Source organism: Microtus oregoni, unplaced genomic scaffold (assembly GCF_018167655.1).
Source record: "Microtus oregoni isolate MIOR12 unplaced genomic scaffold, Mior012 000029F_ref0000214, whole genome shotgun sequence".
Classification (NCBI taxonomy): Eukaryota; Metazoa; Chordata; class Mammalia; order Rodentia; family Cricetidae; genus Microtus; species Microtus oregoni.
The window spans coordinates 5982755-5996278 of NW_024543088.1; the positions used below are offsets into that span (position 1 = coordinate 5982755).

General features: G+C 40.1%; 1 protein-coding gene and 1 pseudogene across 2 annotated transcripts in view; one reads left to right on the forward strand and one right to left on the reverse strand.

The window, feature by feature from the left end:
• LOC121464906 (cytochrome P450 3A11-like) overlaps window positions 1-13524 on the reverse strand; it is a 138465-nt gene that overhangs the window by 118347 nt on the left and 6594 nt on the right. For both annotated transcript variants that reach the window (XR_005976582.1, XM_041678012.1), the window contains exons 4-7: window positions 7558-7657; window positions 4682-4795; window positions 4505-4593; window positions 4066-4214 (exon numbers count right to left, since the gene is read on the reverse strand). Coding sequence is in view for 1 of the 2 variants with exons in the window: in XM_041678012.1 (XP_041533946.1) it covers window positions 4066-4214; window positions 4505-4593; window positions 4682-4795; window positions 7558-7657 (452 nt within the window). In the remaining variant the exon portion in view is untranslated. The remainder of the gene's footprint in view (window positions 1-4065; window positions 4215-4504; window positions 4594-4681; window positions 4796-7557; window positions 7658-13524) is intronic.
• LOC121464640 overlaps window positions 1-13524 on the forward strand; it is a 267159-nt pseudogene that overhangs the window by 55935 nt on the left and 197700 nt on the right.

Here is a 13524-nt window from a genome sequence, read left to right on the forward strand (position 1 = left end):
TAGCTGACAAGGAGTAAAGAAAGAACAGCCAAAATAGCATTTGTTTTTCAGCTGGCTTGATATGAACAACACTAGTACCGGAAAGGATATTTGGATAATCAGATGCAAATTAATTATAAAATATCCTTATCATATAATAATCTTACTAAATAACCAACAGTTCAAGAAATCCAGCAGGATACTGGAAAATTTATTGAGATATAGTTTTGTGGCAGAGTACTTGCCTAGCATGTGTGAGATCTTGTGATCTTCTTCAAGTAGCAAAAGATACAAAATGTCTTGAGAGAGTGTGAAAAAAGATAAAGCAAGACCATATAGAGAAAAGGTGCAGAGAGGCTTATGTTGTAGGATCATCTTTTTGTACACTGTGAAGATGTGTCTCTTCTAAGGCCCTTTTTGATTGGCTTAATAAAGAACTGAATGGCCAATGGCTAGGCAGAACTTCCAGTAGGAGAGAGGCACTCTGGGAAGAAGAGAGGTGTAGTTCACCAGCAAGATGTGGGGGCAGAGGGTTGGAATTGGGAGTTAGACGTACATATGGAGCATAGGTAATGAACCATGTGGTAGAAGGTGGTTTAATAGAAATGGATTAATTTAAGTTATAAGAGCTAGTGGGAAACATGTCTAAACTAAGGCCAAGCTTTCATAATTAATAAGAAGTCTCCATGTCATTATTTGTGTTCTGGCCGTCCAAATAAAATCCACGGGGATGCCCCCAGCTAGGTCCTTGGACAGCAGAGGAGAGGGTACCTGAATGGTCCTTGCCCCACTATCACGCTGATGATTATCTCGAATATCACCATAGAATCTTTGTCCAGCGACGGATGGAGATAGAGACAGAGACCCTCATCAGAGGAACGACTGAGCTCCCAAGGTTCCGTTGAAGGCAGAAGAAAGGAGAAGTCGAGCAAAGAATCAGGACCGCGAGGAGTTGCTCCACGAATTAAGGCAGTGGGCCTGTTCTAATGGGAGCTCACCAAATCCAGCTGGACTGGGTGTGAATGAGCATGTGATCAAACCAGACTCTCTGATTGTGGCTGACAATGGGCACTGACTGAGAAGCTATTGATAAAGGCACTGGGACTTGTTTTTACGTCATGTTCTGGTTTTTTTGGGACCCTAGTCTATATGGATGCACACTTCCCTAGGCCTGGATGTAGGGGGGAGGGTCTTGGACTTCCTACAGGGCAGGGAGGGTTCCCTGCCTCTCTCAAGCAGGGTGGGAGAGGGAAGAAAGGGTGTAGCGGAGCAGGAGGGGATTGGGAGGAGGGAAGGAATGTAAATATTTGAATGGAAAGACTAAAAATAAATAAATATATAAAAAGTAAAAAATCTAGGGAAAGGCTTACAGCCTTAATTTTTTAAAAAGATTTATTTATTTATTTTGTTTACAGTAGTCTGTCTGCATGTGTGCCTGCAGGCCAGAAGAGGGAACTAGATTTCATTACAGATGGTTGTGAGCCACCATGTGGTTGCTGGGAATTGAACTCAGGGCCTCTGGAGGAACAATCAGTGCTCTTAACCTCTAAGCCATCTCCCTAGTCCCACAGCCTTAATTTTTTATATCTCAAATATCAGACTTTACAGTGTAAAATAAAATTTTAAAACAACTAACTCCAGGGCAGGAGTGATGACTCTTTGGTAAAATACTTGCTGTGCAAGCACCAGATCTGAGTTTGATACCCAGCACCTCTGTAAAGCCAAGGTCAAAGACAGCTGACCAATCTCAGATAGAAAAAAAAAATCACATGATCGTCCTCAGTTCTAGAGTCTAGCCTATAATGAAAAATGCAAATATGTGAAAGGTATAAGTGTGGATATGGGATAACGCTCAAAAGGAGACAAGGAGAGGATGATACTTGGTGTTGAGGATGGAATGTAGGGAAAAGGACACAAGAGCTGTGTATGGAAAAGTAATTGACAGAGAAAATATTAAAACCCACAAAGAAGCACCACTGCTAACTGTACACAGCACATACACACAACAAAAAAATTACTACAGGGCCTATAGAGATTGCTCAACAGTTAGAACTGGCTGCACTTGCAGAGGACAAAGATTTGATTCCCAACACCCATGTGGCTTCTCTTAACCATGCATAACTCCAATTCCAGGAGATTTAAATCCCTTTTATGGTCTAGGCAGGCCCTTAATTCATATGGTACACATATGTGTAGGTAAAACATCCAATCACATAAAATAAAAATAAATAAATCTTTAAAAAATGTTAAAATAATTCAGCTATGTGAGAGAGATGATCTAAAAGCAGACATTAATATATCTAGCTTAGTTTTTTAAATTGAATTAGGATTAAGGAAATTCTAATCAAAACCACAGGTCCAGCCTGCAGCATATCTACTAAGCAGCAATGATCAAACTCATAGGAGAGCCAAGTGTTGGGTGGGACATGGAGAACTTGGAACTCTCCTGCATTTACAGAAGACATAGAAAAAGCTGCATCTACAGTGGAAAACATATGTTTAGTTGTTTAATATGTTAAAATGGAGTTATTTTGTAATGCAGTAACGACAATTCTGAATATATCCCAAAACAAATATTTAAACGTAACCTTGTATTGAAATGCTCATGGCAGCAAAATTCATGGCAAAGATATAAAACTAACTTCAATGTCTATAAACTAATATAGAATATTACTCATTCATAGACATAGGAGACAGTTACAGTAGTGTCACTTAATAGTGTTTTAAATGACAGAGGCCTGTCACAGAGACTGTATAGTCTATGAGCCCATGATGTAAAATACTCAGAATATGTAAATATAGGGAAAGTGAATTGGTGGTTGCTTGGGTCAAGGCTGCTTGAAGAACGATGGTGCAAATACGCAGCATGGCTAGAACAGAGTCCTCTGCAGTTGACATTGGTATCAGGCCATATGGATCATCAGTCAGTGCAGACCCTAGAGTGATCAGAGAGCTGAGAATATGTGACTGTTGAATGCTGAGTCCTACATGGAGCATTTTTTATCAACACCCCCATCACTCCAGGCTCAAGGAACATCACAAAAACAGATGTGGGGGTAAAGTAAGGGCAGGACAGGTGGTGTGATGATGTGGGATTCTGTTCTGTGTGCTATGAATGTTTTATTACCATTGGTTAATAAAGAAGCTTCTTTGGGCCTGTGGCAGGGCAGAATATAGCCAGATGGGAAATATGAACAGAGATATATAGAGAGGGTAGGCAGAGTCAGGGAGATGCCATGTATGTACCAAAGGAGACAGACCCTGTAACTTTACCTGGTAAGCCACAGCCTTGTAGCAGAATACAGAATAATAGAAATGGGTTAATTTAAGACGTAAGAGCTAACTAATAAGAAGCCAGAGCTAATAGGCCAGGATGTAATGTAATTAATATGGTTTCTGTGTCATTACTTGAATCTGTGTGGTCAGGAAACCAACAAGTAGTCTCTGTTTACAGTGTGAAATACTATATCCTAGACATGGCCTGGCCCACTCTCGATCTGATCACCTACATGAGATCACACCAATAATACTGGTCAACATCCTAGGAGGCAGAGATTGCTGGACTTACTGTTTGGCCAAAACAAGGGATGGGACATTAAATTGAGAGAAAGATGTGTTGGTGTATCTGGGGGAGGTGGGGGTGAGAATTAGGGGAGGGTATAATCAAGATAGATTGTATACCTTTATGTTATTGTCAAAGGATAAATAATAGAATTCTAAAATAAAGAGAACAGTGTCTTAAGCCTTTAATCCCAACACCCAGGAGGTTGAGGTAATGGGATCACTGTAAGTTCAAGGCCAGCCTGGTCTACACGGCAACTTTCAGGCAAGTTGAGCTACCCAGTGAGACTCACTCTAAATGAAAATTAAGTTCAGGAACAAAAGAAAGGCAGTACATGTCTTTGTACCTTAAATATTGGATTGTGCCTTTATATACAACATGATAAGTTTGTGAATTACATGTCAGGTGAATTATATACCAATAGTGCTGTTAGCTTTGTTAAGTGTGGAAGAGAAAGGCTGAATTTCAAACATGGCAATAGACAGGTGCACTGGGTCAAAAGGAAGAAGAACCACCATACATACCTATTGACATAAGTAATGGACTAAAAAAATCTAATCTTAATAGCTTCTTGGTCTTTTCCATAAAAGGATCATTTGGGTTGTTGAGGGAATCGACGTTCACACCAAATGCCGTGCTCGTAATGACATCCAAGCTGTAGGCCCCTAACACTCTGAGGAAATAAAGATGTGGGAATTTACCACATTCAGCAAGAAGCTTGAAATAATTTGTATTTTGGGCAAGACTGGTGAAACCACCTCAGTTGGCCAAGCACCTTCCCCTACTATCTACCCTTTACCCTTGCGACCTTGATACTATCACATTTCTTTCTCAACTGTACATTTGTCATCTAGTGTCTAAAAGGGAAGAAGGAGCAGCTGGACATGTGAGACACACAGGATGACCCTTCTGCTTCTGCTGCCCTTCCTCTCCCAGAACCACAGTGGATGTACCACTACTCACTCTTTCAAAGTAAGAGGCTTGCCTTTCTCTGCCTCTCTTCTCAAGTATTTTACCAAAATATCTCCGTAGTGTTCAATGATGGGGAACATCTAGGCACAAAACACAAAGGCACCCATGGTTGTTAGGTGTGGAGACTCAAGTCACACAAACATTTCAGTTAGAAGTCCTTTTAGTCACCTCTTTGAGTTTTCCACTGGTGAAGGTGGGAGACAGCAAGGCTCGAATTCTCTTCCACTCCTCATCCTTAGCTGATGAGAGGGCTTTACTCATTATCCCCACTGGGCCAAAACTCTAGAGTCAAAAAATATAAATATTGTTCTCTGTAAGTCCAGACCTTACTATGGTTGCAAAGTGCTAGGGAGATATTGGTTTATAACAATTTGTTTGTGACTGTTTATTATAGATCAAGCCTCATCCTACATGCAAAAATGGTCAGAATTTCCTCACAATCTTTAAGACATTGGGTGCTCACTGGGCTGCCTGTTGAACTTGTAAACATATTTATTCCAGGATCCTTGTGAATTTAAATCTCCCTGTGGTGTAAAAATTAGTTCCACGGATGGGGAGGGGTTAGAGAAGACAGGAACAAAACATAGTAAATTCTCCAGAGTAATGTAGATGGCAAATGGCTTGGGGACAAATAGAAAGTGAACTTTGTATCACACAAGTTCTCCAGCTCTATATTTACAGCATAGGTAATGTGAAAATTGATGCTTTGTTATGGTTTGTGATCGTGTGTGCATATGCATGCTCATGTATGTGTTTGTCTGTGTCTGTATGTGTGTGTGTGTAGAGTAGAACACTGGTGTGCATTCTTATTTGGAGAACAGAGGTCTGACATCTTCCTCTATACCTCTACTGTATTTTTTTATGCAGGGTGTCTCAATGAATATAGAATGGTCTAGTTTGGCTAGAGTAGCTAGCCAGCAGGCCCCTAGGACTCACCTATTTCCAAATACTGCTCAGAAATAACATATACGTGCTGCTCTGCCCAGGTTTTACGTTGGTGACCTACACTCAGGTCCTTTACCGATAGAGTTATTTCCCTAGCCTGAGATACTTAAAGGATTTGATCATTGGTTTTTTTTTCTAGATTTATTTTAGTATTGTTTGTATGTATGCATGCATGTGTGTATGAATGTATGTACATATGTATGCAGTGTGATCAGAGGTCAGAGGAGTGAGTTGGATCTCCTAAAGCAGGAGTTACAGGTGATTTGAGCTGCTGGATGTAGATGTAGGCAACCAATCCCCCATCCTCTTTTAGAACTTTCAGCCACTATGTCATCTCCCTAGATGGTTTATTTGGTTTGGGGGTTGTTTGTTTAGGAATAGTGTTATAAGAAATAATTTTCCCTAATTTTTCTTCAGTTATAAAAGGGAAAATATAATTCTATTTCCCTGGTGGGAACTTTATTCTATTTTCCACATTTATTCTTTATACTAACGTTGAATTTCACAACTGCCCTTATATTAAAGCACTCAGCACAACAGAAAGAAGTGGAACTGTATTCCCTTAATGAAGGGCAGCAGTTTCAACTAGGCCTTCAGCCAACTCCACCACATGACCAAAAGCTGAATGGGGACCAGAGAGATAGCTCAGTAGGTAAATGTGCTTGCTGCCAAGCCCAACAACCTGAGTTCATTCCCCAGGATGCAGGGGGTAGAAAGAGGGAACCACAAGGTTTCTCCAGACAGAGCAGTGGGATAGCCATGATTTAAAAAGAGCGAACATTGAACTAAGTATCATACCTCACAATAATTTACCATAAATAAAATCATATATTTAAGAGCTAATCTCAAAAGGATATTTTTTTTTTACACAAGAAAACCCACACAAAAGGGCCAGGTGACTAGTCATCAACTTGACACTGTCCACACAATACACTGAGAAGGAAAATGGATACAAAATGAGAGAAGAAGGCAGGCTGTATATGGAGGGCAAGGAGCCGCGCTCTATTATGTGTGTTTGCCACTGCACGAATATAGATCTGTGGAAAACTGCACCATTCCACACAGATATAAGAAAGAACCCATGAAATAGGAAATGTAAACACAATCTAGATGACAACAGTGTACATCTACAAGTAGATACAATAATATAGTATATTTATACTTCCTCACTAGTAAAATGAATGCCCCGACCCTGCTTGTATATTATTGTGGAAACCACTGTGAATCAACATTTATTTCTTTTTTAAAATTCACTAAGTAGCCAAAGAGGTAGCAGTGCATACTCTTATACCCAGCAATCAGGAGGCAGAGACAGGCAGATCTCTATGAGTTTAAGACAGCCTGGCCTACAGAGTAAGTTCCAGATTAGTCAGAGCTACACAGAGATACACTGTCTCTAAAAAAACCAAAGAAAACAAACAGAATAATTTCAATAGGTAAAAATAAAGGTTTGTATTCTTAAAAGGGGGAGTCCGGGTGATGGTTCAACAGTTAAGGGTGCTTGCTGATCTTCTGGAAGAGCCAGGTCCCAGCACCCATGCCAGGCCCCTCCAACTGCTTGGAACACTAGTCTAGTGGATCTCAACCCCTTTTTTGGCCTCCACAGGAACCTAACATGTATGGCATTTACTTTTATAGATACATGCAGTGGGACAATGGTCTTGTACTCTTTAAAGGTTGTCAGTTGTACTGGTTTAATAAAATGCTGATTGGTCAGTAGTCAGGCAGAAAGTATAGTTGAAGCAACCAGCCAGTAAGTAGAGGCGGGGTGATGAGAAGAGGAGAATTCTGGGAAGAGCAAAGACTCAGTCTGCATTCCTCACCCAGACACAGAGGAATCAGGATGAGACTGCCTCACTAATAGAAGGTACCAAGCCATGCGACTAGCACAGACAAGAATTATGGACTACTGTAAGGTGTAAGAATTAGTTTACAAGGAAGCCTGAGATAATATGTCAACCAGTTTATAATTAATATAAGCCTCTGTGTGTTTCTTTGGGACTGTGCGGCTGCACTCTGTCAACAGACAAACATATATACATATAAATAAAAATAGCAAAAACAAGTCTTTAAATTTTTTAACTTAAACATTTACCTACCCGTCGGTTTGTGAACACAGAATAGCAGTCCTTCACTAGTACATTTTTGATCATCTCTGTGTCTGTGATAGCTAACACAGGTGTTCGACCATCATGTAACCTGGGCGAGGAAAACAGCTCATTAACCCAAGCTAGGTTATAAAGTGGGAGCCCAAATCCTCACTTTGATTCCAATGTTACATGACCCTCACTCTGGTTATACAACAAGTTGTCACACTAATTCCAAGTCCAGCTTAGGGAGTCTGACCACAGATCCATGGAGTCTTTGTAAAGTGACAGGTGATGTCATTGAAGACACAACGAGTCACTTAAAGACAAAACAGTTTGTAGTGGAAATCTCGTAGAGTCATTGTTTCTTCGGTAAACATTAGGATGAAAAAGTTGTTTCTCACTGTATGTATGATAATGGCAGAATATATTAGTTTCTTGTTCAAGGCTCCAAGACCTTGAGGAAATCATAGTAGGGAACAGTGATTGTTTTCTATGACTTATAGTTGTTTTCTCTATGGAATTTCCATCCATTGCATGTCTTCGGTCACAGTACTATCCAGGCATGCTTGGAGGGCTTGAATTACTGGCTACTGCAACAATGCACAACAGGGACTTGATCTGCAGGGGTGTGATTATTTCTTTCAGAGAACATGTAGAATTGATCAAAGCAGATTTGGCATGAGGATCTTGTTATACCCCAAACACAACTTTGTGTAGAATCAATAAATACATTTCTGAACTGAGATTTGAGGTTTAGTTCACAATAGCTGTTCCTCCCTGTTGCGAGTGAGCCTAAAATTAAATTGTGGAATTTCTTTCCTTTGAACATCCCACACAGCAGGAAGCACCAGACATGTGGTGTCCAGTGTCATGGGTTCAGAGCTGAGAGAGGTCTCGATACTCCAGGACTGGTGATAGAGGATTCTCAGAGCAGGCAGTTCTTCAGGATAGGATCAGGACTTGGGGATTTCACCATCTCAGGAGCAGCAATATGCTGGTCACTTAGTGTTTGTTAAAAGGAAATGGAGTGAATGTGAGAGAAAAACAGCTTACAGAACTGTCGGTAATAGTTACCAGACATTGTTATTGGTTTCATGCAACTCCCTTCAATGAAAACTTGGGGTATGGAAGCCAGTGTTGAGAACCTAATGAGCTCATGTGAGAGAGGAGCCTATACATCCTAGAGAGGAGTCAAGTTTTGCTCTTTATGTAATTTGATCTCAAATGCTCTGCATCCACCGCAGAGTGAGGAATCACAGAAATGTCCATTTGAATTTGAACAGGAAAGTAAAAAGGAAAACATGCAGGCTAGCAATTGTCAGTCAGCAGAGGAGAATGTTTCCTTACAGGAAGACAGGAATGTTGTTTCAGAGAAAGAAGAAAGTGAGGAGGGTCAAAGTAATGGAGATGAGACACTGAAAGTAACAATTAATAAATGGGACCTTTTGAAACTGAGAAGCTTCTGTATGGCAAAGGACATGGCCAAAAAGACAAAATGGTAGCCTATAAAATGGGAAAAGATCTTCACCAACCCCACATTGGACAGAGGACTGATTTCCAAAATTTATAAAGAACTCAAGAAACTAGATATCAAAATACTAAGTAATCTAATTGAATACTGGTGTATGGATCTAAAGATAACATTCCCAACAGAAGAATCTAAAATGACTGAAAGACACTTAAGGATTTTTTTTAACATCCTTAGTCATCACAAAAATGCAAATCAAAACAACTCTGAGATACCATCTTATCCCTGTCAGAATAGCTAAGATCACAAATACCGTTGACAGCTTATACTGGAGAGGATGTAAGTGGAAACTCATCCATTGCTGGTGGGAATGCAAACTCATGCAGCCACTTTTGAAATCAGTATGGCAGTTTCTCAGAAAATTCAGAATCAACCTACCTTAAGACCTTACCAAGAGGATTGGGAACCTGAAATGACCCTATCCTAGAGCAATACTGACAAATATCTTGCATATCATCATAGAATCTTCATCTGGGGATGGATACAGATCGAGACAGTGACCCACACATGAGCACTGGACTGAGCTCCCAAGGTCCCAAGGAGGAGCAGAAGGAGGGAGAACATGAGCAAAGAATTCGGGACCACGAGGCGTACATCCACCCACTGAGACAGAGGAGCTGATCTATGGGGAGCTCACCAAGGCCAGCTGGACTGTGACCGAAAAAGCATGGGATAAAACCGGACTCTCTGAACATGGCGAACAAAGAGGGCTGATGAGACACCAAGGACAATGGCAGGGGGTTTTGATCCTACTTAATGTGCTGGCTTTGTGGGAGCCTAGCCAGTTTGGATGTTCACCTTCCTAGATATGGACGGAGAGGACCTAGGACTTAACACAGGGCAGGGAACCCGGACTGCTCTGTGGACTGGAGAGGGAGGGGGAAAGGAGTGGGGGGAGGGGGAGAAGGGTGGGAGGAGGGGGAGAAGGGTGGGAGGAGGGGGAGAAGGGTGGGAGGAGGGGAAGGGAAATGGGAGACTGGGAAGAGGTGGAAACTTGTTTTTTGTTTATGTTTTTTTTCTTCTTTTCGCAATAAAAAAAAAGACCTTACCATACCACCCTTAGTCATATACCCAATGGATGCACAATCATACCATAAGGGTATTTGCTCCACTATGTTCATAGCAGCATTATTTATAATAGCCAGAACCTGGAAACATCCTAGTGGCCCCTCAACTGAAGAGTGGATAAAGAAAATGTGGTACATTTACACAGTGAAGAACTACTCAGCAGTAAAAAACTGATATTTTGAAATTTGCAGACATATAGATGAACTAGAAAAAAGTGTCCTGAGTTAGTTAACACAGACACAGAAAGAGAAACATGATATGTAGTCACTTAGAAGGGGATATTAGACATAAAGCAAAGGATAAATAAGTTACATTCCTCAGCCCAGAGAAGCTAGGTTAAAAGGAGGATTCTAAGAGGGACACACGTGTAGGACACCAGGAAGGAGAAAAGTGAAGATCTAATTGGTGAACTGAGAGGGGATATAAGGGAGGGATTGAGGATAGGGACATGAGGGATTGAGATAGCCAAGTTGGGGGAGGGACAGAGAAGGAGAGCAATGAAAGAGTATTGTGATAGAGGGAGTCAATATGGGTTTAGAGAAAAGCCTGTTGCTAGGGAAACTCCTAGGAATACACAAGGATGACCCCAGCTAAGACTCTTAGCAATAGTGGAGAGGATGCCTGAACTGGCCTTGCCCTGTAAGAAGATGAGTGATCTCCCTAAGACCCATCATAAAATCTACATCCAGTAACTGATGGAAAAAGATGCAGTGATCCACAGCTAAGCACTGGGCTGATTTCCTGGAGTTCAGTTGAAAGAGGGAGGAGAGATCATATGAGCAAGAATGGTCAAGATCATCATGGGGAAAACCACGGAGACAGCCAACTTGTGCTAGCAGTAGTTCACTGACTCTCGACTGACATTTGGGGAACCTTCATGGGACCAAACTAGGCCATCTGAAAGTGGGTGACAGTTATGTGGCTTGCTCTGTTTGGGGTTACCCTAGCAGTGGGACCAGAACTTATCCTGTGTTTATGATCTGGTTTTTTAGATCCCATTACCAATGGTGGATTATCTTTCCCAGGAAGACTCAGGGGCGAGGGACTTGGTCCTGTCTCAACCTGGTATCCCAGATTTTGTTGACTCCCTAAGGGAGGTCTTATCTCCTCTGAGGGGTGAATGGAGGCTCAGATGGGGGGATCTTGGGAGGTGGGAGAAGGAAATTGATGGGGAACTGGGGTTGGAGTGTAAAATGATTTTTTAAAAATTAAATTATAAAGAGAAAAGAAAAAATAAAAATAACAGAGATTCCTCTTGTCTTCCTTCTTTAGATGACACAATCTTAGAGATTCAAAAGATTGAAACACTAGGTGCACAGATGCAAAAATTAAAGATGCAAATAGACAAACTCCAGAGACAAAGAATAAGAGAAATTAAAGGAGAAAACTTCCCAGGAGAAAAAAGGAAAGGAGAAGAAACTTGAAAAGAAATTTTCCCAGTAAAAAAGGGTAGTGTTTAATTAAAAGGCTTTTCCCTATAGAAGAAGGGAAAGTATATAATCAAGGCCTACAAATAAGAAGGCTTAAGAGATGAATATTGAAGGGAGAGAAAATCCTCTTTCCTGTGGATAGAGGAAGGGCAAAGGCCATATCCAATACAAAAAAGAATTCAGATCTGCTGGAACCCAGAGTTCTCTGGCTGGGTGATGCCTGTCAGTGCTTTCTGCAAGGGCCAGGAAGTGCAGAGAGACAACATCTGAATTCCAGAGAATGATGGGTGGGCTCTGCTGCTGCAGCCTGAGCTAGCACAGTTGGCTCAGAACTTAGAATTTTCTTGTTTAATTTTAGTTTAAAATTTTTTTTTTGTTTTTCCCTCAGAGAGGGAATAACTCAATATGAAATGTTCCTTCATGGGAAATGTTTTTTCTTCTGATAGTGGAAATAACTCATTATCAAGTATCCATTCAGGGGAGAAAACAATTGAACCAGCTTAACTTGTAGTACAGAAAACAGTTGTAATCATGGCATGAAGTACTAAGTCAATGCTGTTTAAATTTCCAGATGCATTAATTATTCATTATATAGAGGCTGTTCTCTTCTCTTGATTATCTGATTAATGCTTAAATGAATGTTCAGTTTTTATAGTAAATGACTTAAAGAAAAATTTATAATTTTCAGCTATATTACTGGGTATAATCTTGTCTAGTTATCACTAGTGTGTATTTGATTCTGCTCTTTACATTGCTTTCAAGACATTCTTTGTTAAATTCTATAAAATGTCGTACCTGAAGCAGAGCAGCTTTTTAGTTTCTTAACTAATATGGCTGTGGAGGTGAAGCTCATGGAAATAATATCTTACTGAAAAAGAGCCTACAAAAACTATTTTTCCACTAAATAAAATGCAGGTAAATTGTCCTACCCTGTTAATAATTGTCAGTCCAATTTAACATGTTTCTTGGGATCTAAATAAAGGATCATCTTTTTAAGATTTATAAAAAATAATCCATGGTTATTGCATTAAGTTAACTCTTATAATCAGATAGAGAATTTTTAAAAATGCTTTTATACATGACTTTGTAAAAAGGACAAAGAATATGTTCATATACAAGTTACACATATTCCTCAAACTGATTGTACCCACTCTGAGTTACACAGCCGAAATTAATATTCCTACAATTTCAGCACCCACTCATGAATGATGTTAGACATGAGATAAATTTCTAAAATTCATATTGAAAAAAATGTCAATAAAAACATAGCCTATTTAGATTGTACAGAAACAAGACAAGGCAGAAACTGTCTACACAAATTTTGATTGGGGCCAATGCTGGATTCCCAACTGCTCTGCCTTTAAAATCGTTCACTAATAAGCCTACATGGGTGGAGCAGTGGCCCTTAATTAAAACCAATTCCAGGCACTTGAGCAACTAGGACAAACAGTCAGATGTTAAACACATGAAAAAAACTACAAATACTTGTCATTCTCCTCTATTTGTAATAAAATAAATCTTAAAAATTGTGGTGATGACTTATTTAAAAAGCTGTAAACCAAGTAATTCAACCTATGGGTCCTTTATAGTCTAGAATTCCATTATTTTCTTAATTGCCTAAAGCTTGGGTTAGAATAGTTGTTAATTTAAAAGACTGATGTTTTTTGCTATTCCTTTGCAGCAACTAGATAAAGAAAAAATATGCTTTTACAGTTCCTACTTATAATAATGCCCAGCCTGATACAAATGGAGTAGGGAGGTGGTGGCGCACACCTTTAATCCCAGCACTTGTGAGGCAGAGGCAGGCATATTTCTGTGAGTTTGAGGCCAGCCTGGTCTGCAAGAGCTAGTTCCATAACAGGCTCCAAAGCTACAAAAAAACCATGTCTTGAAAAACAAACAAAACAAAAAACAAAACAAAACAAAAAAGGGTATAAGTGGAAAGTACTT